Genomic DNA, 27,647 nt, shown 5'->3' with positions numbered 1-27,647 from the left:
AGGAAAAGAGAAAAATCCTGAAGAATAACCAAAAGCCCATTGAAGAATAATCTCGTCTAATATGTGTTAAACTCAAAGATGATTTAATAATTCAGTCTTTGTCCTTTTAAACTGAGTGACTTCACCATCTGACTTGCATATATTTTTCTCTCTGATTTGACTTGAACTTTCATTCTGAATTACAGAAAACCATCCAGATACTATTTCTGAGAATGCCATCAAATTAAATTTTCAGTTAAAAAACCCGAGAACACAAGTCCTTAAATCTTTATTTCTGGATGAAAACAAACTGCCAGAATACTTATGGCAGGACTCAGTCATTTGCAATAAAGAATTACTTTCAACTTCAGAACCGTCCTTGTGTTTCCTAGAAATTTAAAACTCTTAAATGATAGAAACTGTTTAACAGTACTGCAAAGAGCTTTTGCTATTAAAAGAAAGTATATAAGCAAAAAAAAAATAAATCTCATTCCAAAGATGGAGACGAAACCTACCATATCTCTCAGGAAATCCCACTTTCTGGCTCCCATGTCATAAAGCCCCACTCCACCGTCCATGAAGCAACAGACAGCATGACCAGGAGGAAGTGAAAATGCTTGGTTTTGAGTTAAAGTTGGAGGAGGAACTGCCTCACTTGTTGAGGATGTATGGTGATTTTTAGTAGGATACTGTGATGAACGTGCTTAACAAAATAAAGCAAAAGATATTGACAAATAAGATTATATTTTATTTTTTCATTTAATATTAAGTAATAATTATAGCGAGTGAAATGTTTTGTATTCCAATGAGATCAAAACCAAAAGAAATGGAGAAGTCCCGCCTAAATAGAGAAGGATCTTACAAAGTGCTTGAACCTTTACACTTCCACCTAGTCCACTGGCACCAGAGGGTATTTTGTTTAATTCAGCACTAGAGAGCCAACACAACCTTACAGAGATCAACTCAGATATAACAAGATTCACAAACAATATTTTCTTAACTTGCAGCCATTGCAATGAATAACAATCAAAATTACACTTACGTTTTTTCTTTGGAGGAGAACTTAGCACATGCAAACCATGGAAACCAGTTTTCTTCAATTTAAAATTATCTATAGGTGTTGTACGTGAAACATTCCAAATACGTAACACACCAACCTGAGAATCTGAGGTTTAAACAAAAACAACAAACCATACATAAACATTTTTTTTTCATTTACTTTTTTTTACTGTACACAGTGGTATATAGTTTAAGGACTGATTCAGGCAAAAAAACAACAATGAATTAAACTTAGAATCCTAAGGAGAAGTTTATAAGCAGGCACTGTCTTCTTCATCGTAACAACACTATTAACAACAATAATTGTTAACATTAGTTATTTAAACTTCAGTAGAAAAATTCTATGGAGCCTCTCATTATAAAATACTCTCACAGTCTAACTTTCCTTACACCTTAGTTCAACCTGAGCAGTAACATCTATGGTGTAGAAAAGAGGCAAGAAATAGATTTTTTTTTTTTTAATTCTTCTGAAATTAGAGCAAGAAAAGCAGGGAATCAAGAAGTGACATCCAGGAGGACAATGCATTTTTATTCCTATTCCCAAGGTAACTCTTATATTTGTGGCTAAAGTGTGCATGAGGAAAATATTATTTAGTACAAAAAATAGTTTAAAGTCAGTTGCTTATGTATCCAGCATTACAAAATAAGTAAAATCTGCTCAGTGTAGTTTTCTGTTCTTTTCTACAGTTCTACGTATTTTTTTGTATAATGCATGTATGCTTTTTTTTGTAGAAATGTTAAGAAAATGAAAGATCAGACTTGAAGTATCAGTTTTGAAGACTCAGCTCTGTATTTATTATCTTTATATAAATCAGGTAATAAAAGGCTTACCTCCAGTTATAAACATTCCGGGTGCACTAGAAACCCAGGCTAAACACTGAACAGATGCTGCTGCACTAGGAAAACGAAAAGTTGTGACACAGGACAGAGATTCAGAATCAACTAGTCGAATACCATTATGTAAATTAGCAACAAGAAGGTAGTCGGTTGACAAAGGGTCCCACTCCAGCGCTGTAACTGGATCCTCTTCATCTGTTCCTTCAAGAGATTCTGGTCTTAAGACATGCTTCTGATTTTTAGAACCTTTAAGAGCACAAGAAAAAGCAGATTGTTTCAAAATCAAATCAAGTATATCACTTCAATAGTTACAAGGTTTGCGAATGTCATTTTTATCTCTCCCTGAATTTTTTAGGAGGCTGCTCGACTGTCTGCACCCGTGAAATCAATGAAGCTGGCTTCGTAATATTTCACTTAAAGTAGTTCTGGCTCATCAGACGCAACTTTGTTTTTAATACAGCAGAAATACAAACAGCTGTCAGTTTTATTATTGTAATTTTATACTAAGGAAAAATATACTAAATCATATACATTGACCTAACAATTTCCATGAGTAAAGGCCTACCTCACCGCCTAAAACAAAAGTTGTTCAAGAAAATCCGTGTGCCGTAGCAAATAGAGGCAAAATAAAAGCAGTATGACTGTAAAAAAAATTTTTTATGACCAATTGCATTTAGATTTGTTTCCTTTTCATAACTATGTATGCAATTATGAAGTGTTCATGAATTTTGAAGCCAGAACAGGCCACTAACTATTTATTTTGACACCCACAAAACAGAAGACTTATTTCACCTGGTATCCACGTTATCGAGAACCACAATTTTCAACACCATTGTCATTTCTCATTTTTTGTTTTCACAGAGAGCTGGCTCTTACTTTTCTAAGATAGTGTACAGTCCTAATGAATAAGGAACAACATAAACCTGTATTTCTGAAGTTGTGAACTTATATTAAAAAAAAAAAATTAGTTCCATACCTCTTTGCTAGGAATAAGGAATTGACATCTTCAATTATTCAGTTTTTAATCTAATTTTAAATTTTGATAATGAAGAATACAGTTATTTTGTCATATGATTCCAAGACCTATCTATAGTACTTAATGATTGATGTGAAACAAAGTCTATTCTTATACATACTAAAAAAAAATATTTAAAAGTTTTTGTTCACTGGGGAACATTCTGAATATTAAAATAACTCATTATGATTTTCTACGGAAAATGCTATCAAAGAATATTATATCTAGGGCAGCCTTTTAAATCAAACAACAGAAATGGTGGAAATAATTTAAGACTGCACAACAATTAATAGCATAAACTGATTTCTCCATTCCATTTATGTTTGTACATAATAAAACTGCAAAGGTGCAGTTCTCTCTTTTGAAGTGTCAGGAATAATAACAGGAATAACATCATCAGATAACTCCTTTAAATGTCCCAAAACCTTTGAGAATCCCACTTTCTTTAGCAATGACCTCTGCTTACGTTTCAGTTGGGTTTTTGTTGAATGAAAATAAATATTCAAATGAAAACCAAGAACTGACAGCAAAGCAGAACTATGTTTCTTCAGTTAGCTTTACCCAAACTAAAGGCAGAGGCTCCTCGAGTGATCAAAGCCAGTTGCGTTCAAGCACTTCAGTCTTGAGAAAGCACAATCAACTGGGGAGAGACTATGGGTATCTAAGAGCTATTCAGTTTTACCTGTGCTTCACGGAAGAGTCCAGAAGCAAAGCTCATGGAAACCATAACTCTTAAATTATATTTTCTATTAAAAGAAGACATCAGCATTCTGAATCGTGCAACTGAGTCACAGGTCATGTTAAGTGAGCTGTGTTTACTTTGAGTACAAATAAAAAGTAAGTAGTTCAGAATATTTGGCTCTGTATGACTGCACTGTATTTAAGAATATATCCTTGCATACTTTTTCTTCACACTAAATGTTCAGCTACATTAACAGACAGTCTGGAGTTAGTAAGAAATACAGCACAAGAGAAAAAAATAAATAGATAATGAAAAAGTTGTGTAGTCTGCTAATTACATGGCAGCTACTCACACTTAAATGGAAAGACTAGAGTCTTCAACAAGTCAATCACATTGACCTTTCAAGCCATTAAAAGGAACTCATGTATGTTCAAGTTCTCTCAAAATAATGTTTAGTAGGATATCTTATACAATAATAACAAAAAGAATCCTAAATACAAAGACAGGCAAAATTTTTTGATAATCTAAACTCAATTTCAAGCTGATGCAGTAAAGAATAACTTTTAATAAACAAATTTTTATAGCAACTTCAGTTGTGGAACACACAAAACTGTCACTGCTGATGTATTCTTTAGTCAATATTACATTTGCAGAACATAATTTTGACATTGTAAATCCATTTCCTATTACTTATATTTTCTTATTAAAATTATTCTAGGCAAACTTCATGAAAAGTCTGTTTGATACATATTTAGAGGTTATATTAAAATAGATTTTCTTCTCCCAATGCCAATATTAATTCAGTCAGTACTACATAAGCAAGGAAATCTATTTTCTGTGATGTCCTGAGTGACAATTTATTAGAGTGAACCAAAGTGGAATAAATTTTGCATGGCTGTTGAAGCATAACACTATGTAAAATTACTGCATTTTTTTTTATAAAGAACAATTTTTCCAAAGTTGAAAATCAATTTTTACTGGAGGAAAAAAGTAGTCCATCCAATACAGATATTTGTCTTTGCAGAAAACTATGTATGAAAGAGCGCTAAATTTTAGCTTCAAATGAGCTTATCAACAAGACATCTTCATTAGAAGAGTGCTGTATAATTTATAAAGTATGCACAAATGTGCTTGTTGGATTTTAGATGGAAAGAGGTAAGTATTTTCCCACATAGTCTTTGACAAAACAGAATCATGAAGATAATACAAAGTGTGACATGACATTCTACCCACAAAAGTGCAGAGGACTCTCAAATACAAAGCAGAGGACTTTAGAACAAATGTAAGGGACTAAGGAAAACATTCAAGTCAGCCCATTCAAAAGAATGAACTTGCTGGGAAATATAGTCCAGTAGAACAACGTATCTGTCACCATTCCCTAAAAAAAAAGTTCATTGTACTTGTGGAAAATTGCAGTGTTATTTTGGTCACAAAAGGGAGGAGATACAAAGGAAATGCTCTACACACTTTATCTAAGAAAGAGTAAGAACGCTACGAGCTAATAACAGATTTTATACATGTACCTAAATTACAAAGCCTGAATGAAAAAAGTGCAGAATTACATGCATATAGAGACAAGAGCTACATATATGTAAAAATAAGTATTTTACCATATCAGTTTTTACCTGGCTGAAAAATAGACAGGCTTCCATCAGTATGTCCAAAGACTACTTTTCCTTTTTTCTTTGGATGCCATCTAAACAGACTGATATCTGACAAGAAGCTATGTGCTTCTCTATGTACGGTGACCCCGCTGTCAGGTCCTGAGATAGTCCAAATGTACAAAGGACCTCTGTGGGACACAAATGCAACTGCATCTCCTGCATTCCAGCACCAGCTAAGTGATGCAGGAATTCCTGAAACATACAGGTAAACCTTGTAAGAACCAGCACATGAAATTCAGCGTTATTCTACTTCACCCAGTATCAGCAATTGTCTGGAAAAACTGCAGAAATATTTAGTGTACATAGAAATGATTAGACTGAAATGTAGACAACTGTTTGAATATCTTACTGTATAAAAGTAAACTACACATATTCATAAGCAGAAGTAGAATTATTTCCCACATTATTTCAATGTTACTTTGATGGGCTGTATTTTAGGATACCTACGCTTCTTTAGCTCCAAAGACAATCACACATGAAAAGAGGATAAGCCTGATCCTGCAAACAATACTTCCATTCATTCAAAATTCCACTCACCATTATTTTTTTACTGTAACCTATTTGCTACTAAGCTGGTAAAATATTAAAAAACTTGTAAAAGTCCATTTTTGCAAAACACAGTGAAATTTAATTTAGGGACAAATATAACAGAGGTGTAGTGACAAAACTGGAAAGCTAGCTCTGTAATCAAAGCTAACTCCTGGTAGCTTCGTTCTGGATATATGACAATTTTAGTTCAATTGCCTAACACCTAACTGTAGGTTTTTCAGGATTTTGACTTTACCATCTCCAACCCTCATTATCCCCATAACTTAATAATATATGTCTGAAGGAACAAATGACAGCAGGACAAACTTTTCAAGCCAAAAATTCAAAACTGTTTGTATTCAGACATTTTAATATGGCAGTATCAAAGAAACTAAAAGCAGCATTAATAGTAGGTTTAATCATATTATCCTAAAAGTAAATTAGCTTTTAAAAAGTTTAAAATAATAACACTTCTTTCACATGTAGCCATTGACAGAATTACTTTTTTTCAGCAACATACTGAAAATTAAGTTTCAGTCTTTATAATCATGTGTAAACTGGTACAATATTCCTTTTATAACAGATCAAATCAGTGCGCTTTTTTTCCTACCTATTCCTTTTGCAGTACATGCAAGACATACAAGATTTTCACAGATACTCTCAGTGCACTGGAAAGAACAGAGTAAGGGCTCCTGAAATGTCTTATGAGATCCTGAGATACTGACTGTTCTTGGGTTGCACCTGTTTTCCAAGAATGCAAATGTGGGAGTCAAGGACACCTGATAGAGAATGACTGCAAGTACCTGACTACAGGTATTGGTTTTAACTGAAGGGAACGCATCAGAACTGGGCAGGGAAAGGTGGCAGACAGACTTTTAATCCCTCAGACTTTTATTATTAGTAGTTTCAAGTCCTGAGAGAAGATTCAGATAGACAAGCATTGGCATTCAAACAAAAACAGTTTTTCAGATTCATGGATAATTGATTTTTGAATCTGTTGAAAGCTATATTTTACTTGCTTTCACTTCTGTTAATTTATTGTAGGAAAAAAACCAAGGCTTAAAATTTAATTGTTTATCCTTTTATACAGTGATGGAAAAAAATGGCTTTTTTCCTGCTCGAAAAGAAATCAACAGCAAAGTAAATTCTTGGTCAGATACTTTAGAAAAAAGAATAATCTCTTTATTTACCAATTACCAGATTGTTCAGAGCAATTTACAAAAACCTACTAGGTTTTTTTTGTAAAATGTATTGCGCAACAAGTCTGACAAGAATGTTGTTATGCAATTGTTAATCCTCTGGCCTACCAACTGCTTAGATTTTACTCTATCAAGTATTTACTATACCAAGTGCTGCCAATACCTGTGGATGAAAAAGCTGTATGGATCAAACAGATATCCATGTCTGAAATACCTTTTGTATTGTCCAGCTTGGCCACAACTTTCTGCTCAGTCACATTCCAAATAATCACTAAGCTATCTGCACTGGCACTTGCAAAAATGTCACGATTGTGGGGACACCAAGATATGGCTGTGATTGTCTTCTTATGCTCAGACATAATTGCCCGGAGCTTGAATTCATTGTATCGGTGATCCAGCTAAATAAAAAGTGAAATTAATTTTAGAAACACATATTGCAGAAACTCACTTAAAGTACTGTGGGGCTGAAGAATAGCATTACACTTACAGATGAACTTACAATGGATTTAACAATTGTCAGTATCTGATATCTCTAATAAATTAAACTCTTATACACTTGACTTGGATGAAATATTCAATTAGCCCAATCGGCAATAATATAGCCTATCCTCCTGTCACTTATAAACGACCATATTCCATTAATAACTGCACTCAAATAAAATTGTAAAATGTTTTATTTATAGGCATGTTAACAAACATTTAGTAATCTGCAAGTGGTTAAACACAATAGAACACAGAATCTGAAATCCTTCTCATTTCTTAAATCAAAATTGAGGAAAAAAAAAAACAAACCCCAACCCTGCCGCATTATTTTTTTTTATTTTAATCCTACGAGAGGTATAACTCCTGAAGTTAAAATAAGTGTATCCTTTATTTCTTGATCTATTTCTCAGTCCAAAAATTCCACATCACAGCACTTCTACTTTTTTGTTAGATGTTGCTGTATAGCAACTGTGAACTTCAGAAGACCATGGTGCTGAGCAGTTTAGAAATTAATAAAGTAATAACTTGGTCCATATCAAAGAAAGGTAGGCCACTGAATCCCAACCTTGCACAATGAATTAAAGAACTTCAGAAGACTACTTTTATTCTACAGCTTCAAACGAGGCCATGGAATTGCTTCATTTCTCTCTCAAAACTTGTTCTTCTACCACTGCACTTCATTCATCTCAAGTATCTGCTGGATTGCGAATCTGTCTTTTAAGGATAATACCTGACATGTACAACTTTAAATATGAAGTTTACATCAATCTTTTGCACCAGATGTAGCAAGGAGAAAAAATAGTCTGGAAGCGCTATCTTGAATGGAAGATTGAGCTTTACATAGACACCTCAGCAGCAATCATACTTCCAAAAGCATCACAGAAAGATTTATTGAAAGGGTTCAGAGTGAGGCAGACAGCAATGTAGAAATCAGATTAGTCTGTTAAACAAAAATAATCTTACCTGATATATATAAACAGCGAGGGTAGCACAGTAGGCAAATCTGTCCCCACTGGCAGCACATACATCCTTGTTCCATGGCTGACATCCAGCAGCTAAAAGTCCCACTTGTTTAACCTGTGACATTTTTGCCTTTAAAACAGAAATTCATTAGACTACAAAAAGGCAGAATATTAAAGAACAGAATACTACATTTTTGTTCCCGTAATGTACACATATGTATCTACCCTTTATGTTTTAACAGCGATATCTTGTGTTTATGACATACAAATTAATATATCTGAAATAAAGCCAAGCAGATGTTCAGAGTCTTCCATGCTACACAGGAAAGGGATTTTAAAACCACTCACTGGAATCCATTTGGAAGAAAAAAGGGAGGGGACAGCACATGAAAACTTGAATAGTTCTTGATTCATACTAGCTGAAGCTGGTTTTCATAATTTTCATTTTCTTCTGGAGTCTAGTTCAGAACTTCTCTGTTTTACAATGTAATGCCCTCTTTGCTCTCTTCTTCCCTTTATCCTCTCCCCTCGCTCCCCTCCCAAGACAGCTGGACAAAGTAAACCATATGCTAATACTTTTACTTTAAGTAGGTTAAGCAATGTGTCTAAAAAGTTCTTCAAACTACTTGCATAGAACAACCCTGGGTTACTTATTATCATCATCCCTTTTGGAGAAGCTTTCTAAATTTTCTTAGTAATCACTGTTTAATAAAAAAGCTGCAGTAAACTGTGGAAAACAAAAAGAAGAGTTTAGTGTACCATTACTGTATAGCAAACTATGCCTTCACGGCCCAGAACAAGTCTCAAACTTCCAGCTCTGCTCAGAATGAGGCAATAGCTGACTGCAGCACAAAACCCACAAGAAGTGCTTTGGTGGGCCAGTCCAATTATCCACCTAGACCACATTGGATTCACAATAATGTCAAAATGTTTCTTGGAGCACATAAGCAAGGCCAGTTTTATATGATCCATTTACATACTCTACTATAACCAATAATGCACACATTTGCAAAGGTATTGTTAAAACTTAACTCTTGAGTGAGTTGTGCAAGACGACCTCCAGAGGTCCCTTCCAACCTCAATTGTTCTGTGATAAAGAAAACATTCAGAATGAGCCTTGTTGCATTTATTTAGAGCAGACAAATAGGTAAGGCCATCAGTTTTTACAGAATCCATGAATTCAGTTAGAAAACAGTCTTCATGTGATACAAACGTCCCAGGTTCAAGCCAACTGTCAACTGATGTGATGTCTGCTGCATCAACCTGCAGAAATAATTGTGGCTTTACCACCTCTATGGAAGGCTCCAGTAGCAAAACAACTGCCAACTGAGGTTGACAAGGGTGACTAGGTGGATCACAGCTTGCAAGAGGCAGAACAAGGTCCAAATATCTGCAAAAAGGTTTCACCATTTCTGCAGGGAAATTAAATCAATCCAAACAAGGCTCTGTGCAGACTGGTGAAGTGGACAACTCTGCCAAGTTCGACCAGACTAATCTAGTTAAAGATGTCCCTGCTTACTGCAGAGGGGTTGGACTAGATGACCTTTAAAGATCCCTTCCAATCCAACTCATTCTGTGATACCACCGAGTGCTTCAGTAAGGGCTAACATAAGGTCCAGACACAAAAATTTACTTCTCCAACTATTTTATAGAATGCCTTATTTAAGGACACATTCATACTCTGGATGGATTAACGGACTGAGGGACATTGTGTGGAAAAATGTTACACAGAGTATGGAGGATGGAATCTCTAGGTCAAAGAGCTGAGACTATAAAAATAAGGAGAGTTATGTTCAATTTGCCAAGCGTTAGGTACATTTCCAAGATCCACAAAGGCAATGGAATTAAAAAGAAAAAAAGAAGACTCCGAACACAATCAGGTGTTTTGAGGGAACAACTGTTGATTAAGTGTCCAGTGCATTGCCGAGTAACAGCTTTAGGAGAGGTATGTTGTCTGCAGATCACTCTTCACCTACTTGATAGCAACTGTAAGGAGGACGAATAGCATTAAGGTGAATAAGGAAAACACTTCGTATAGGTATGGTAACAGCAGCCTATACTAGCCAAGGGAGCCTATCAGTCTATATTGATGAAAAGACTATATAAATATTACAAAATGTAACTGTAATGCATATATACAGGGGACAAATACAAAGTTGAATTATCAATTCCACCGTCCATTTTTCTTATCTGTTTGGGTTATCTACTTGGCAGATAAATACTAATGCTAAAATATAAGAAGGAATCTCCATGAGATTACAAGTCTCTCGCTTTCACTTTGGAAAGCGTGAAAGAAAAAGAGAGACCTATTGTGGGTGCTTCTTTAGCAAAAGATCTGGATCAGATGGTATGTTTAAGACTAATCATCTCAAGGATATCACTGACTAGTTACAGTGCTTAAAGGTTTTGACTGAGTTCTAAGTATCTAAAGAAAATGAAGTACTCATGTTTAACCTATGAAAATTTTGGGAAAGGACACTGTACAACAAGCGAAGAGAAATACACAGAAAAACAAATTACAGGATACAGCTCTGCTGCAGACTAACATTTTGGCTACTAGACTTCCTTTTCAGCTCTACCAACAATATTACTTGTGACTTCTGCAGCAATTAGAGATTCTAGAGAGAACAGTTTAATAAATCGCATCACCTTTCAGTTCATTTGGAATCCACAAATGGCGAGTCCCATATTAAGAAATTTATCTTATTATTTAAAGAATCATCATCATCACCATAAAGCCACCAAAAATAGACTCCAAATTTCTGATTTTTCCATTTAGTCTCCTTTTACTGTTTAGTAAAACTGCAAATTCCAGAAGTCCATTCTGTGCAATTAAAGTATCAACCACATGTATTAAGAAATATTTGAATTTGAGGCATTCAGAAACACAACGTAGACATTTTCCTAGTCACAATGAAAAAAAAACCGCACCATTAAAACCAACTTTTTTCAAAAATAAAGTCACTGAGTTGACTACATAACAGTTTACTAAAATATAGAATAATAGCTGGAACTATGGGTTCTGCTCTTGATTCCAGGGAAAATGATGGTTAAAATACTAGATGTGTCAATGATCAAATAAGGACCATTAAACCAGTCATGGTGAAGCAGAAGAGAATTAGATGTACAATACTGGCTAATTATAAGTTTAGTTTGTAGTTTTACCACCTGTAAGATTGATTAAAAGTTAACATCTCTTTAGATACTAAGAATGCACAAATATTAATTTCATAGCAATAACAGATTTCTCTCATTTCCTACAGATCCTCGTTTTACATTCTCATATTGGAGCTAAGGTTCCTGATTTGAAGAAGTTTAATCTGTAAGAAAATATTATCTTAAATCTTGGTTAATTTGCATGTTAATTACAAGCAAAATCAACTGTAAAGTTATGATCTCTTACAGATGCTAAAACACAATTCCACAAATGTTTCTTTCAGAGTAACAGCAGATTTGTCTTTTAAGATTCTGCAGTAACCTGTATATATATATATATATAAATAAACCTGTTAATATCTTTGATAGACATATATTTGATAGATCTTCATTTTTGCCTTGATCTGACATGGAGAAGTTATTCCTGATTACATGAAATCTAGACTATAGGAAAATACCATTCTAAGTGCCTGGGAACATGGAGAATTCCAAGGCTAAGTGCCGAAATCTAGAACAAAACAACAAAGGACCTCTACGCTGGTTTTACAATTACCATGATCACAAAAAAAAAGACTAGTGCTTTGGGTTTGCAGACAGTTTCACTACTAGCTCTATTACTTCCATCTTTTCCATGCAGCTGATTAACAATGAAGAGGCTTTAATGTATTTTTTTTCATGCAGAACATCTGTTTAGTTTGGGGTATTTTGATGATTTCCAAATCCATATGTCACTGATGAGAATTCAGGCTAGATTAATCACGACCAAAAATGACTATCTTTCTAAATGTAAGTCTGTGACATTACTGGATATGTCATATTAACTACTGTATTTCAAATAGAACACATTTGTCTTCTCGTTGTTCTACATTTACATTAAAGACAAAAGGCAAGTTTAGTTTGTTTTTTGAAGAAATTGACTAACAGAAGCCTCAGTCACAAGTTTAATTTAAACCAATACATTTTTTATAATGTACTATCTTCTTTAAAGCCTGATAATCAACTGAAATTTTCTTCTAAATGAATCAACATTTAGATAAAAAATGTTGCTTTTTGATATATTATTTCACTGTATGAATAACTGATGCTTAAGAAGCATTAAACTTTGATTATTCATATAATTTTTCCTATATATGTATAAAATTACATATGTAAAATATATTGAGCTGTATTACAGAAAGTAATTTGTATTTTATTCACTATTATTTGCTTGTTTAAACTTATTAATAATTCCTGCTCCTTGTAATGAGTTATACACTGTTTTACAAAAACAAGTAATTAAGAAGCATTTCCTTTGAAATTCAAAACAATAATATCTAGAGGAAGAAATTATATTTGTGTGGCATACTGTTATTCTCCTCTAAGTATCATGCATTAAAGCAGTTTCCTGCAGATCTTTTAAACGCATTATAAATCTCTGTTGAGCATACTTATAGGGCATGTGAGAAAGTAGCAATTCATCAGAACAGCCTGAATAAAATGGCAGAAAACTAGAAATGTAGTCTAACTGAATAAACATATATGTATGATTTCACACATGCTGTATTTTTATACAGTGCAGATTTTTCATACAAGTAATTATATGGGACTCCTAAATATATACTGAAAAAAAATGTGCATGTAAAAAATGTATACCACACTGGGAAAGGTATCAAAGGATGCCCAGTTTCCAAGGAGATGAAAGGAAGACAGAGGACAACAAAAAAACCCTTTCTTTTCACCTGCCATGAGCAACAACATTAAGTCCTTCCTCGTTGCTAAATGGAGGAAACAATCCACTAAACTGAAATGTTATATACCACAGAGTTAATATTATTTTAAAATAATAACTGAATGGACTAGATACATAGACATGGCTATATATCAATAAAGGTAAATGCCTAAAAATCCCTACCTTGCAATAGGTATCATTTTTTTGTAAACCACTTAAGTATTTCCATGTTCATTCTAATAACTTGCTGCTTCCAAAGCCACAAAATCTTGCTCTAGTTGTTGAATTAAATCACTTTACTTGACAGATGAAGGAACTGAACCTTGATGTTCACAGAAAAATGCAGTTACTAGAGGATGCAGGAGAAAAGACTGAGCACTGTGTCGCACCACAGAGACAAAACGGCAGTGTCAGTAGCCTGGCAACTGCAGCTCTTTAACAGGCACCATTTTAATTTCAACCTAACTCCTCTTTCTCTGCTTTGGCTACTAAATGCAGTTCACTGCTCGTTTTACTTCCCAAATTGTACTACAACGATTTTTACACAATAATAATGGCTCCTTAAATCCATTGCTTAGTACCCTTCAATTATCAAGAGGGGTGCTTGCATGTTAAAAGTATTCATAAATTTATAACCAACAAGGACAACCAATAACGTGCTTATGTTGTTAATGATTGTGGTCCACATGGTTTATGACCTGTCCAAATGAGTAGATGTGCAATATGGCATGTACACAACAGAAAACAGACAGTAGCCTTACGTTAATCAATATGCTCCTGCATATAAAACCCCCTGGTTTCGAAACACATATGTGCCGTAAAGTGTGGGTGTCCTCTGCTTCTGTTCATTCTATTGGCACTGTCTTCCAATTAAGTCTGTATGCTTTCTTACGTGGAAAGCTGGCTGGCACTCCTGTATGTTTGACATAGAAAAACTCTCAAATCTCATTGAGACTACTATCCTCAGCTATCAGTAATTTTCTCCATACGTCAATGATAATATAACAAAGACAGATCCTCTTTAGTGACATAAAAATGATGTCTCCTTAAAGGTACTGGGTATATTTACACATCTTTGTGGGAAAATACATTTGAGGTTAAAATGTGACCTGTCAACCAGAGTTTCAAATTGCCATATCCAATGGGATCAGTCTGGAGCACCAGAAAATAGATAATGAACTTATCTTGTCAAAAACGTGAAGGTCTTCAACTAAAAAACTTCTGTGTGTCTGCAAGACATAGCAGAAACCAATTTCTTCCTGACGGCGCCTGCCTCAGTAGCACAGCATCTCAAGTAAGAACATGCATAAGTAGTACTAGCCTTCTTCCATTGGGACTGGAAAACACTGAGCACACTAAAATCATGTTAATAGATTAAATTCTGATTATTATGTCCAGACCCATCAAATAAAGGACAATTAGAAATTCTCTGGCACATATGCAGCTTAAAAGCCAATAGGCAAATTAAATTTACTAAGACCAAATAGAGCAATGAAATTTTCACAGACTTCAATGTTTCTGGAAGGAACATTTAGGAAGTTAGTATGTTTTAAAAATTCTACAAGGGAAGAAGACGTGGATCTCTCACTGAAGCTTGGGAAAAGTTTGGGTTTGAAATCACAGCCTGAGTCTGTATTTTATAGAAACAAATGGTTATTTGAAATTAAACACAAATATATCAATCCAAGATAGATATCCTGCTTAGAAAACCTAAGGCCAACAATTTAACATTAAAAAAATTATAATCTGGGGTTCTAGAGGACAGCAGGATGACCATGAGCCAGCAATGTGCCCTTGTGGCCAAGAAGGCCAATGGCATCCTGGGGTGTATTAGAAGGGGAGTAGCTAGTAAGTCAAGAGAGGTCCTCCTGCCCCTCTACTCTGCCCTGGAGAGGCCACATCTGGAATATTGTGTCCAGTGCTGGGCCCCTCAGCTCAAGAGAGACAGGGAACTGCTTGAGAGAGTCCAGCACAGAGCCACAGAGATGATGAAGGGAGTGGAACATCTCCCTTATGAGGAAAGGCTGAAGGAGCTGGGTCTCTTTAGTTTGGAGAAAAGGAGGCTGAGGGGTGACCTCATAAATGTTTATAAAATACGTCAAGGGGGAGTGTCAGGAGGACGGAGCCAGGCTCTTCTCTGTGACGTCCAATGACAGGACAAGGGGCAATGGGTTTAAGCTGGAACATAGGAGGTTCCATGAAAATATTAGAAAAAACTTTTTCACTCTGAGGGTGACAGAGCACTGGCACAGGCTGCCCAGGGATGTTGTGGAGTCTCCTTCTCTGGAGACATTCAAACGCCGTCTGGACACGTTCCTGTGCGACCTACTGCAGGTGATCCTGCTCTGGAAGGGGGGCTGGACTAGATGATCTTTTGAGGTCCCTTCCAACCCCTGACATTCTGTGATTCTGTGTGATGTCTGACAAAGGAGTATTTCTGATTGTCTTGACTAGACTACTTGTACAGTTGAACTAGAATCCTTTATTGTGCGACGCTACCAAGATAATCTAAAGAGCAATCCCAAAGTTTAAAACAGCGCATGGAGAAGTGCTGGTCTTTCTAACAATACATCACCTCATCAACCTGAGATGTCATATCTAGCAGTGCTAACAAAATCATCATCTCTAGAACATTGATTAGTCATATGGTACCAGAATCTAGTCCTCAGATACTGTACATAATACAAAAAAATACATACAACCATGTCTGATCTCAGTAGAAAGCATGTGAGAGCCTCCATTAGAATTTCGTTCTCATCTTCTAACCCGGAAGCACCATAATCACCAGACGATTGCTTTTCTGCTGACAAACTGCCAAGACACTTCTGATTTCAGATAGTTACCTCCTAATATTGTTACACCTGAATCCCTGATGAGCAGCTATTAAAAGATAACTCCACATCCAAAATATTCGTATAATGAGTAACATGTAAAATGAGTGGAAAAATACTGGAATTTTAAAATCTGTTAGTTTTTAATACTTATGAGCATGTAACTGGCATTATCAATACAAAATAATAAATTCAAAGCAGCTGCTGGCTCTTACATTTCAGCAGCATCTCCTGCATTGTGATTCATTAGCTAAGAATATACTATCAAAATCAGAAATAGAAATGACAGAAATATATGGTTACATAAAGGAGCTTGATACAGTGAAAGAAATGTGACATATTCACTTCCTACTATAAATTTATGAAAGTAGCAGTAGATCAAGCTTGACCAAGGCATGCAGTCAATGAACATTAAAAAAAATCCAAGATATCCTGCAAATGTTGCTATAGTAACAACTCCTCCTCCTTGGAAAAATGTAAATTAAAAATATACAAATATCCAAGATATAACTTGGAAATGACACTTGGTGAATTTAATATATCCCAAATACCTTTTTTTTACTCAGTTACTGCCTGTAATTATTTTAGTTTATTCCATGTACAGTATATTAATTCCTCCTAATAAATTCAAATTAAGGGTTTGATTGCTATCTTATTACATATTAAAGAATTACTATTCATTAAATTACGCAACATAAAAAAAATGCACGTAGGTGGCCATCAAACTTCCAGTATCATTTATCAAGCTAGTAACATTAATTATCAAAAAACTCGTTTTAGATGTGCTTATCTGTGACTCAAAATCTCATTAAAACTACCAAAAATCTCTTCTTAATGCCACTATGGGAATATTATTTTTGGTATTCTTAACATAATAAACAGCAACTTAAAGAAGAAAAATATAAAGAAGCTAAAAGAGAAAATATTAATTTAAACAATTCTTACTCGTTGTTGTCCTTCATACCAATCATCTTCATCAAACCAGTGGGAAATATAAGTCATCCAAGCCATGACAGAAGGCACAGTTGAAATAAAAAATACAGAACCTGAACACATATAAGTACAATAAGTCATGTGCTAAAATTTACTCAACACAAAGCTACCCAAAGATCAGAACTCTGTGATATAATTCTACAGTAATAAGCTATATATTCATAAATACATAAGCTGTAATACTTTTAGCAGCAATTTAAATATTATATGTATTGCATTCCAAATTGGAAAATTCAAATCAACACCAGATTATATATTCCAGTATTTTAAATTAAAGCCAGTTAGTGCTTCAAGCTCAATTTTACAGTGCTTCTGAGCTCTGAAAATGTTGTTTGAGTCATTCTTATTTGCCTCCCAAAAAATTATTTTCCTTTTTTTCAAAAGTACTGTCTGTAAGAAGTGTGGTTCAGTGCACAAAAGCTTGTACTGAAATGCAAAATGCCTTCAGAATCAGAGGGAGTGATATGTTTTGGTTATGTAGGGAGTGGTTTCAACCAGCACAGTAGGAGGGGCCACGATTATCACAAGTGCCGAACATCTTATGTTTAACATTTTTTTTAAAAAGGGAAGAAAGAGAAAGAAAGAAAGATCTGCATCTCCATTGTTCGCAGCCAGCAGAGTCTGAAGGGCTCAGTCACAGCCACCAGCATTGGCTGGGAACTTTAAAAAGCCTAATTTTCACTAAGTCATCAAAATCCATCTGCTGCTTTTCTCTCTTTCCACAGAGTTTCACCTATCTGACTGTATTTATTCCTTCTGCAACTAGTTATTCTTTTCTGGTATGCTTCCAAGTTTCACATCAGATTTCACAGTGCATTATACCAACAAAAACAAGAGGTAAAAAGAATAAAAAGCTGTATTGCTCACACCATAATTCAGTACAGCAGCAGCACACTTGATCAGCTGTGCTGTTTAGAAACCATCATCATACCAATCTTCCTGACTGCATGGTTGCAGCAACTATCAAATCCTGAGCAGAGATTACAGAGACCTAAAAAAAATCCAGTTTCTTAAGAAATTCAGAACCCAGACAACCTCTGCCTTCCTGTACTGGATTAACAAACTGTTTCGCAAAGTCTCTAATATAATAAATGCAAAAACTAGACTAGGAAATCAATTGCTCAGTCAAGAAATAAACACAGCACAGTAGGAAAAGAACAGCTGAAAGTACCAGATAGTAACCTGGAGTTAATGGTTAATCTTATTTACCATTTCCAAGGAGCAATTCAGTGTCGTTCCAGCCCTACTCTCTAGCACACCTAGTTTCCATTAAGGCTACTATATAAACAAGCTACATTCTCAAACATACAGCAAAGAAACAAAGAAAAGCAGCAACACTTTTGCTTTCCAATCTTTTACTTGGAAATTATGACATCTAAAGGAAGTGAAAAAATATTTTAAAAAAAAATAAATCAAACCACCTATCCAAAATAATAAAAATTTAAATCAAGACATCCACCACTATGTTTATGGGAAGTAGCATTCCCAGATTAGCAGGTTTTTTGTAGTTATACAGTACTCCAGATAAATGGATATATGTACAAGTACATGGAGAGGAACTTCTTACTGTACAGCTGAAATTTTCCAGATTTATTTGCCCTTTGAGACTCCAGCTCAAACATAAACAATGCAAAGTACACCAAATTGCATGGTCTCATAAATTATATGAGAAATATAGGATTAATTCAGACACCTCTAGTCATATGGCTGAAGAAATAATGCCTGACCACATCCATGGTCCACAACTAAATGATTAACATGTCACTGACGTACCACTCCTATGAACAAAAATGTTATTATTTGTTAAACAAGTCATATCTACATTATTACTATTTGTTACACCCCAAAATCATGGTTTCAAATAAATTAATTTTAGGGCATTTAGGAAAGCCTTTGCTTTCAGGTTACTCTGTTTCTTTATAAGGGCACATAGTGTCATTCAGTATCTTTAGCAAAGCATTGTAAGTAGTTCAACAGTAATTTTTTTTTCTTTTTTCCACATATGGCTATTCCACAATGTCCACTTGGTACATCTAGTTAAGTATTCCTTGTTCTCGCTTTTAAGGACATCAAAATGTACTATGATGTCAAAGTAAAAAAAAAATAATTTTTGTTCAAGCGTTGAATGTTAATAAAGAATTTTAATAGATAAGACCAATAAAGACATCTTTAAGGTGTATACAGTCTTGCAATAGATTGCCCAATAAATGTATTCAGAATACTCCAGAGGGAATAAAAAGATAAAATAGATCCTATTAATTTCATGCAGAAGCAACTGTTTAATTCTTGAGCTAACATGAGGAAAGGGGAAGTTCAGGTTGGACATTAGGAAAAGTTTGTTCTTTGAGAGGTTGGTCAGTCACTGCAACAGACTCCCCAGGGAAGTGGTCATGGCACCAGGCCTGTGACTGTTCAAGGAGCATCTGAGCAATGCTCTTACTCATATGGTTTAGTATGAGGTAGTCTTGCGAGGAATAGTGAGTTGGACTTGATGGTCCTTATGGCTCCATTTCAGCTACAATTCTATGGTCACGCCTATGTTGCAGATATTTCACAATCTGCCCTTTGGAACTAGGTACTTTCATTTCTGCAAGTGAAAGAAGCATTTTACACTGTTCACAGTCAGGACTTAACTCCTAGAAGGAGTAATTCTGGTAAAGCAACTTCATTTTAAATACTAAAGTTGTTATGCATATGTAATGACAAATACGTACGTATATACAAGAATATACAAGAATAATATTATCAGTGTATGTTACAAGTCAAAAAGCACTTGCAAGCATAAACTTCTCATCACTTCAGGTGGAAATAGCAATTGCTACCAATGTTGTAATGTAAGAATTATAGAGAAAAACATACAATTTTGAGTACAAACTATAGAGAAACCCAAGAGAACTTGCCAGGCTCAGCACTTCAGCTTTTTTACACTGCCATGTGCATTTTAAAAGGCAAGTGAAATACACCAAGTAAGGCAACTAAACACATACAAAAATTGTATTCCAGACTTAACACTGTTCTGCACCATTTCACAATGCTCAGCACCTCCTGCACCCATGGTCATATTAGCATATGTTAAAGTGCATTGTCCAGACTGTCCACAGCCCTCGCCAAGTCTCATTGTCACACTCGAGTTGTGTCTCAAGGGTTCTGAATGAGCCAGTGCGCTCAGGAGAAGTCCAGCTTCTACAACTCTCACAGAGGGAGCTGGACAATCTAGGACCATAGACTCTCTTCATATAACTGTGAAGTTTTTGTTCTCTGTCTCTCAGCCTGGACTACAAGGGAGACATTCCATTACACACAGGGCTCTCATCTGCCTGTGATAAGACCAACTGGGAGCAGCACAAATAGGCTATGTTGCAAAGTATGAACGACAGAAGCCAAAAGTGACAGCAACACAGCTGGGGGCTGACCTCACTGATGACGGGCACAGCCTCTCAGTACTCAAGACCAGCAGCTCACAGCCCGGTGATTACCAGACAAGTTCACGGCGCCAAAGCAAATCCAAGATCAAGGGAGGAATTCAGCACGGCAAGGTCAGGAAGAGCAAGGTGTTAAGGCCAGGCACAGTGTGGCTGTAGCATAGTTCAGGCAAAGGCTAAGCCAAAGATATGAGCTCCAGTGCTGCTCTAGAGCCAAGGGGCAGAAGGTGCATGGATGGAGGCCCCAGACAAGGTTTCCGTATAGCTCCTGCTCCCAACTTCACTGTTTTCATGCAGTCTGACAGTTGCACTGCAACAGCGTTGTCCTTGCACACAGACTGTTAAACCCCTAGTATGGGGAAGAAGGAGGGTAAATGTGGAGAATGCAGAGCAAGAGTTACGGGCTGCTCAGGCCAACTGGTGCACTGGTGGAACAGAACATGCAGAGCAGTGCTCTTGATGCCGTATCATCATCAGGTCAGAGAGTCTTGTAATCTCACAAGGGGTCTCTACAGTGGCATTCTGATCTAGAAAGAGCCTCAGTCTGAATGCCTATAGCCAATTTCATCTTCTCACAGCATAACACTCAGTAGTGGGAAGCAGTTGTTGCTGGCAGTTTTACCTCTGAAAATCTAGCATGTTCAACTAGCTACGGGTTCTGAAAACTTCCTCTGCTCACTAACTCTCTGGTGTCCTCCATTCCAACAGTGGAATGAAAACCTGTATCTTGTTACCATGACAGCAGAAGACAGAAAACATTATTCTAGAAGACTGTTTTTCAGGTTTGTCCTGTATTGCTCTGCTTGATAAACTTCACAACCCCAAGTGAGTTCGAGCAGGTAGGACAGACGGAGGTGGAACAAAAGATGTTCTTAAGATGAAAGCTACACTTCAGAGATGGGGAGCAACTGAGAATGGGGAGCTCGAGAGTACACCAACAGCTGCCTGCCAGTGAGCCAAGTCTGCCAGCTGAACACTAAGTAAATGGCAGAGGCACTGTATCCCACAACTGTGAGCTCTGAAACCATGAGTTACTGGGACTAATGAGGAAAAGCACAAACTAGTCAGATGAAGGAGATGTATGGAGTATGTATTTTATTAGCTTGATAGGTCATACAGAAGGTAATGCTGTTCATAATGTATTTCCACTTATACATACAAATAACTCCTATAAGGGTTGTAATGCATGTAGCCAGCACAGTTTTAGGATCTGCTATGATAAAGAGCTATGTAGCACTGTAGAATATAGTGACTAGACAAATAAGTTTGGGAATCCTTCGCATAAAGTGCTGATAGTGGGGAAAAAAAGGTCTACACACTATGCTAAACATTAAAAAAATACATCATTTTTTTTCAACTAAACCAGTTGGTAGTATATCTAGTCTCAGAGATACTGAGATTGCAGAGGAAATTTATTCTGAAGTTTATGAGCATCATCTATCAAGGATAACAGAAACTGTACATATTCACAAAAGACCTGTGTGAAGTGGCAACTGATCAATCCAGTCACCAAGTTTTTTTAAACTTTATTCAAATTCCCAAATCAAATTATTCTCAAAGAAGTTGAACATTGAACTGTTCAACGGGATTTCAGGATCAGAAACTTCTTCTAGCCTCAAGTATGAGAGAGAGGATTTCATTCCAAGCAAAGGCTTACTTCATCGACAATGACAACCTTCAACCACCTTAAAAGTGAGGACATTAGGCAGGACCCAAACACTATGAGATTTCCTCTATGATACGATCCAGCAGGAAAAAGCTAGCAATCAGGTTTTGCCAACTGCTTTTAATGATTCTGCCTTATATAGTAATAAGGAAGGATGTACAATCTGAGAATAGTGACAGTTAGTGGAGGTTACTACTTCCAGTACCTCATAAAAAACAGCTGAATACTTGGCCCTGAAGTTTGCTTGACTAGGCAGGAATACAAAAAAAAACCTTAAAAGAGTCAAATGTATTGAGTGGAAGTGATGTTGCAAATTACGATACTTTGCAGTAAGAACGTTACAAGTGGTTAAAGTTTGGCACTACTAAGTTGAAGAATTACAAGCAAGCAAACAAACAAAATATCAATGTTTATCTTCTATTTGTATTTGATATGAAAGTTGATCTTACTTCTGGACACTCCAGTAAAGACATCTTTATTATGAGAGTGAGCTACCTCCTTGCTTTCTACCAAGGCATGACCTTAAAGGAGTCTGAAAGGATACACTAAAGAGCATAGCGGTCTCAATCTCTACACATTAGACAAATTACCTAAACAGAACATACATATATAATTTACCTAGAAAACAAAGGATAAAAGATCTGAAAATAATCATTTACATGCCACTGGAATGAACAAACTGATACTATTCTCCCATGTTATCTGGCAATACTTGAAGTCAGCAATGCATTTAAGTTACGAAGAAAGATCTTCACAAATGGAAGAGAGGTAAGAAACCTCTCTAACTTGATCTTCCACTTTTGCCACCAAATTTGCTACTATTTAATAATCTGTAGTTGACATACCAAATCAATCATGCATTTATTTCCAAATACATTTCTAACTGCTGTTTATGTTTATGCTTAAATCTTATATAGAAAAATATTTAGACATTTGTCTGTGTAATTTCTTTAAAAGTCAGATTTGATGTATTCTTGCCATAAATGAGTAGCATTAAGTATATTTTGAAATTAAGAATGATTTTAAATTAATTGGTTATATCTACACATCATAGAAATTGATATTTTTGTAAGCTTGTCTCCAGATTCACTCTACCCAATCCTGTGACAAAATTCATTCTCTGTCAATCCATGTAGACATTATTTCATATGTCCCATCATGGCTCTAAAAATTATCTACCAAATTACTATATATTGAAGATTAACATGCTAAAACTTTGCATTTTCTTATTCAACACATTTTGAAGACACAAAATTCATTACAGGAATTAATATCTTCATAAAAAAAACTTATACACCAAAATCTCCCAAGAAAAAAATACCTTAAAATTCCTTAAATTACAAGAGTATAAAAATTCCTTACTTCCCTAATTTCTGTGTCATTTTGTATATTCGTTACATCAATACCTATGGTAAAGAAGTCCGATAAAAAGTCTCAGGTTTTATTTATTAATTAGTGCTTTAAGAACATTTACACTGAGGATATGAAGCATGTGATGGTCCTAAATATCCTAAAATAAATCCTAAAATGCAGTGTTTACAGTAAAGCTGTGCAATATGCAATCATACAATAATGACAAAGCAAACCTAGGTCTCAGTGATCTTACGTCATATGAGGTCAGTTAAGAATCAGATTTCCACTATTCTCAAGCTACTAATGGCACAAACATAAGCAGGACTCTAAATATTTATCCTCTTTATTTCACCCCACATTTGTACTTCCCCACCAAGCTGCACGGATTTATCAGGGCAAGATGACTTACAGGATAGTCAGGCCACCTCACAGTGATTAGAATAAGCTGTTAGTAACACATGTGCAACACCATCATCACCACCAGATCTGCACTGGGATAAGACTTTAGAACAACCCTCCCACAAGAGTACAAGGACAAAAGCATGGCTATTTTTAAGACTGAGCTTTATCAGTTTATGGAAGAGATTAGGCTCTAGCTGCCAACAATAGCAGTGGATTGGACTTGATCGTGCATCTTCCTAAGGATGTTCCATAACTAGATCTATAGTCTTTTTTTCTTTTACGGAAAATAAATTAATATCTCCTAAGAAAAAAAAAAAGAGTACATTTTTATGTACAGTACTATTGTTACTATGGCATAGTAGATGCTTCCATTCAAGTTCTGTGAAGAATACATATAATATTTAAGAAAAGGGAGAGGTAAATAATTTTTATTTTCAAATTCCTTGGTCAAAACAGTATCCCTATTGAAATGTTTGACTTAATTTAATAATCACTGTATGTGTAAAATGTGAATGTACTGAAAGCTGAGGTGCTCCTGTTTCTGTAAAATAGGCAAACAAAACAGTTAAAATGGTAAGAAAGATATTGCATGTATTTTTTGTATCTGCTTATATGATTTATCTAAATCTAAGTAATTCCACCCTAATACGCTCTTCAGAAAAATTTTAGAAAATAATAAATTTAGATCATAATAGCACAAACCCCCATGTGGAATGATAACAAACATTTTTCTAAAATAAATATTTTAATAACCTCTAAATGCTATTTTATTGATTTGGATATTAAGGTAACAGTACCTGTTATTTCAGTTTTATATTTAAGTACATTTCTGTGGCAAATAAAAGAAATAAAAACAACTTCTAAGTGTATTTAACTTGATTTATCAAGAATTTTGTTTAGCAGTAAAAAATATTCTGCATCTGAGGCCCTAACAAGCCCACAGAGAACATAATTTGAAAGTAGGAAAAAAAAAGAAGTAATGAAAAAAGAAGAAATAATTCTAACAGTGAAGCTCAAGGTAATATTTAAAATCCCTCAGACCTCAGTCAAATCCCTCTGCTATTCATCACCTATAAGTATTTGTTAATGTATTTAGTGAGCCATGAGAGGCTGAACAGCCAAACTGTGGACGACCTCCAGCAGTATATCATCTTTTCCACACTGTACCCTCTCACATGTGCTAATACTAATTTCCGAAATTTGAAAAGCTAGCAAAAGCTGGACACAGGCAAGTTAGAGTTCTAAAACATAAGAGATTTTCTGCCCTAAGAATTTTTGCAGAACAGTCAATTTAATAATTCTTTTCAGGCATTTCAGGGAGCACTTGTGTCCTAATAACCATAAAAGCGAAAAACGAACGCCTGAAAACCAAACACCACAACCTCCTCTAAAAACCGAAACCTCTTCACTTGCAACAACATTGCCCTCCATTCGCTGGAAATCTGAATGCAGTACAACTACATGCATGCTCGTAGGCAGCAGGTTAAGTATTAAAGATAACATGCTGTAGGTTGGTAACAAATGATGACAGAGCTCTTCTCAACACTACTCTCACACTTGAAAGTGGAAGTCTTAATTTCTTTCCTGGCATCTAAACTTATGTATGAAATTGATTTCCAGGTTCTGATATATCCTCTTCTGTTCCATCATTACCAGTCTCTCACTACAGGTATTTTCAGACAATAGGTAACAACTAGAAAAGAAAGTTAAGAGAATGAAAATGGTAGCATCAATTAGTGCTCTTTGACCTTGATTTGCCTACATGGGGGGAAAAAAAATAAAATAATCAACTCTAGCATAAAAAACCCAAATGATTTTCTAACCAGATTGAAAAGGAGAACACAGAAGGTCAAAAATCAAAGAGTACAGCTCAGCTGCTACTGTAAATAATTGCTAGCCTGAACAGCACCACGTCACTGAATTGCCTATATCCTACAGGTGAATTCTTAGTTCTCATAGCCAGTTGCTATAATTCAAATGTTATACTGGTATTTACTTCTTTTCTTGTGCTGGATATCTTTTGTCCTACATAACAAAATATGTGAGTTGCACAGTATCTTCACCAGGATTTGCTTAAGTAACTCTTATTGTCCATATCAACTGCGACTCACAGACTGCAGGAAGAGGAAATGCTGTTTTTCCCAAGTCATCATCTCCTATTACCATTGTTAGAAATAAAAAATCAGCCCACCGAGTTAAACGGACCATTAGTCAAACTCAGTGAGCACTTCCTTATGTTGTTCTTGCTATGTGAAATTTTCCTCATAGCAGATAACCAAATTACAAATTTATCTTTGTGTTATGATCCTTTATATGGCCAGATGTACTCAATCAGTCCAAGATCTGATGTAACAAAAAGTACAGAATGACACTTCTGTTGAAACAGAGAGATGGACAAAGACAATAGACATCTTGTCAGGAAGAATAATCACGAAGTTACTCAATAAAAATCTCTAAGTAAAACAACGCTTCCAAGATATTTTAAATTTTTCACATTATCTGCACTACTCCGTACATACTCCATATTACCCTTGCAAGTTCTTTAGGTCACCATGTCTCCATGTGTATTACAACGATTAGTCAAAGATGACTACAATCTTAACTGAATAGTCTTGACATTCAAAACACAAACACAGATAACACAAAGTTAGCTTGACCAATTTATGCAAGTCATTTGTTCTCTAACAGAACCCTAAAATATGTCAGTAACCTATACAATTGTGCCTTTAATCAGGAAAGACGTGGCAGAGCCTAAGGGAATTTACCCTGACTACAGAAAATTTGGAAACGCAATGTTCAGCAACTTGAACTTAATTTAAAACAAGGGGAAATACACCTTACCAAGAATAACTTATGCAAAAGAACATGCTGCCAAAGTCTGAAGTACATCTGATTGCTTACTCTATGCATTTATTATTAGAATTCTTCTGCCTAAACACTGTTATGAACTGCATTTTGTCATGACAAAATTTTTAAGTGAGGCATTAAACCAGAAAGCTCTACACTCCTGACGTTGAAGGGTTTTCAACTCTAGAATTAGTTAGAAAGAGACTCAACAGACTTCCTTCACTATGATATTTTTGAAAGACTGAGTGGATGGCCCTCAAAGGCATTCTTGAAACAATCAGTTTTGAGGCTTGAAAAGGAATTTTCCAAATATTTACGTTCTATATAACACAGTGGTCAAGCCAATTAAGAACACGATGTTCTTTATTAACTTTAAAACTCAGGATTACAATCTTTACCACCGTAACTGAAGATCTCAGACTTTGACTTCATGCATTCCATTTTCAAGGCTTCCAAAACAAATTGTCGTGTGACCATTTCTACGTAAAACAACATCTCTTAAGATATCAGGGGAATTAAATATTTATTTCTTCATTTGCAGAGTCTGCTGTCTTAAATTTGTTTTCAGAAGCTTTGTTTGCTTAAGCCCATAGTCTGTTTTTGTACTTGAATATTTGATTATTTTTTTTTAAATTCTCCAAGCTTGTTTTTTCTCCCCCTTTCCCACACTTGTCCCAGTTGGGAAAAGCACTTGAAGTACAAACAAGCCCAAAGCTCTCGCTCCCTACGGAGAACAAGTGTTTTCCACGCGGTTTGCTCCTTCTGAAGGAGGCGGCCCCGGGCGTCACTCCACGTTCAGTTTCACGGTTCCACACAAGCCCGTCTGCACACACACACGCGGCCGGCACAGAAGCCCCCAAG

At 35.5% G+C, this 27,647-nt stretch overlaps 1 protein-coding gene across 2 annotated transcripts in view; it reads right to left on the bottom strand.

Moving 5' to 3' along the window:
* WDR17 (WD repeat domain 17) overlaps positions 1–17,114 on the bottom strand; it is a 43,106-nt gene extending 25,992 nt beyond the window's left edge. Inside the window, exons 1-7 of one of the 2 annotated variants that reach the window (XM_009865298.1) lie at positions 17,049–17,114; positions 8,410–8,538; positions 7,178–7,361; positions 5,198–5,428; positions 1,870–2,121; positions 1,022–1,144; positions 495–682 (exon numbers count right to left, since the gene is read on the bottom strand). In XM_009865298.1, the coding sequence (XP_009863600.1) occupies positions 495–682; positions 1,022–1,144; positions 1,870–2,121; positions 5,198–5,428; positions 7,178–7,361; positions 8,410–8,538; positions 17,049–17,114 (1,173 nt within the window). Of the gene's footprint in view, positions 1–494; positions 683–1,021; positions 1,145–1,869; positions 2,122–5,197; positions 5,429–7,177; positions 7,362–8,409; positions 8,539–17,048 lie in introns of those variants that run through there. The other variant, XM_009865299.1, reaches the window with a different exon arrangement.
* Between the last annotated feature and the right edge of the window lie 10,533 nt (positions 17,115–27,647).

This window comes from Apaloderma vittatum, unplaced genomic scaffold (genome assembly GCF_000703405.1).
Source record: "Apaloderma vittatum isolate BGI_N311 unplaced genomic scaffold, ASM70340v1 scaffold7772, whole genome shotgun sequence".
Lineage (NCBI taxonomy): Eukaryota > Metazoa > Chordata > Aves > Trogoniformes > Trogonidae > Apaloderma > Apaloderma vittatum.
This window is presented reverse-complemented; position numbering and strand designations above follow the sequence as displayed.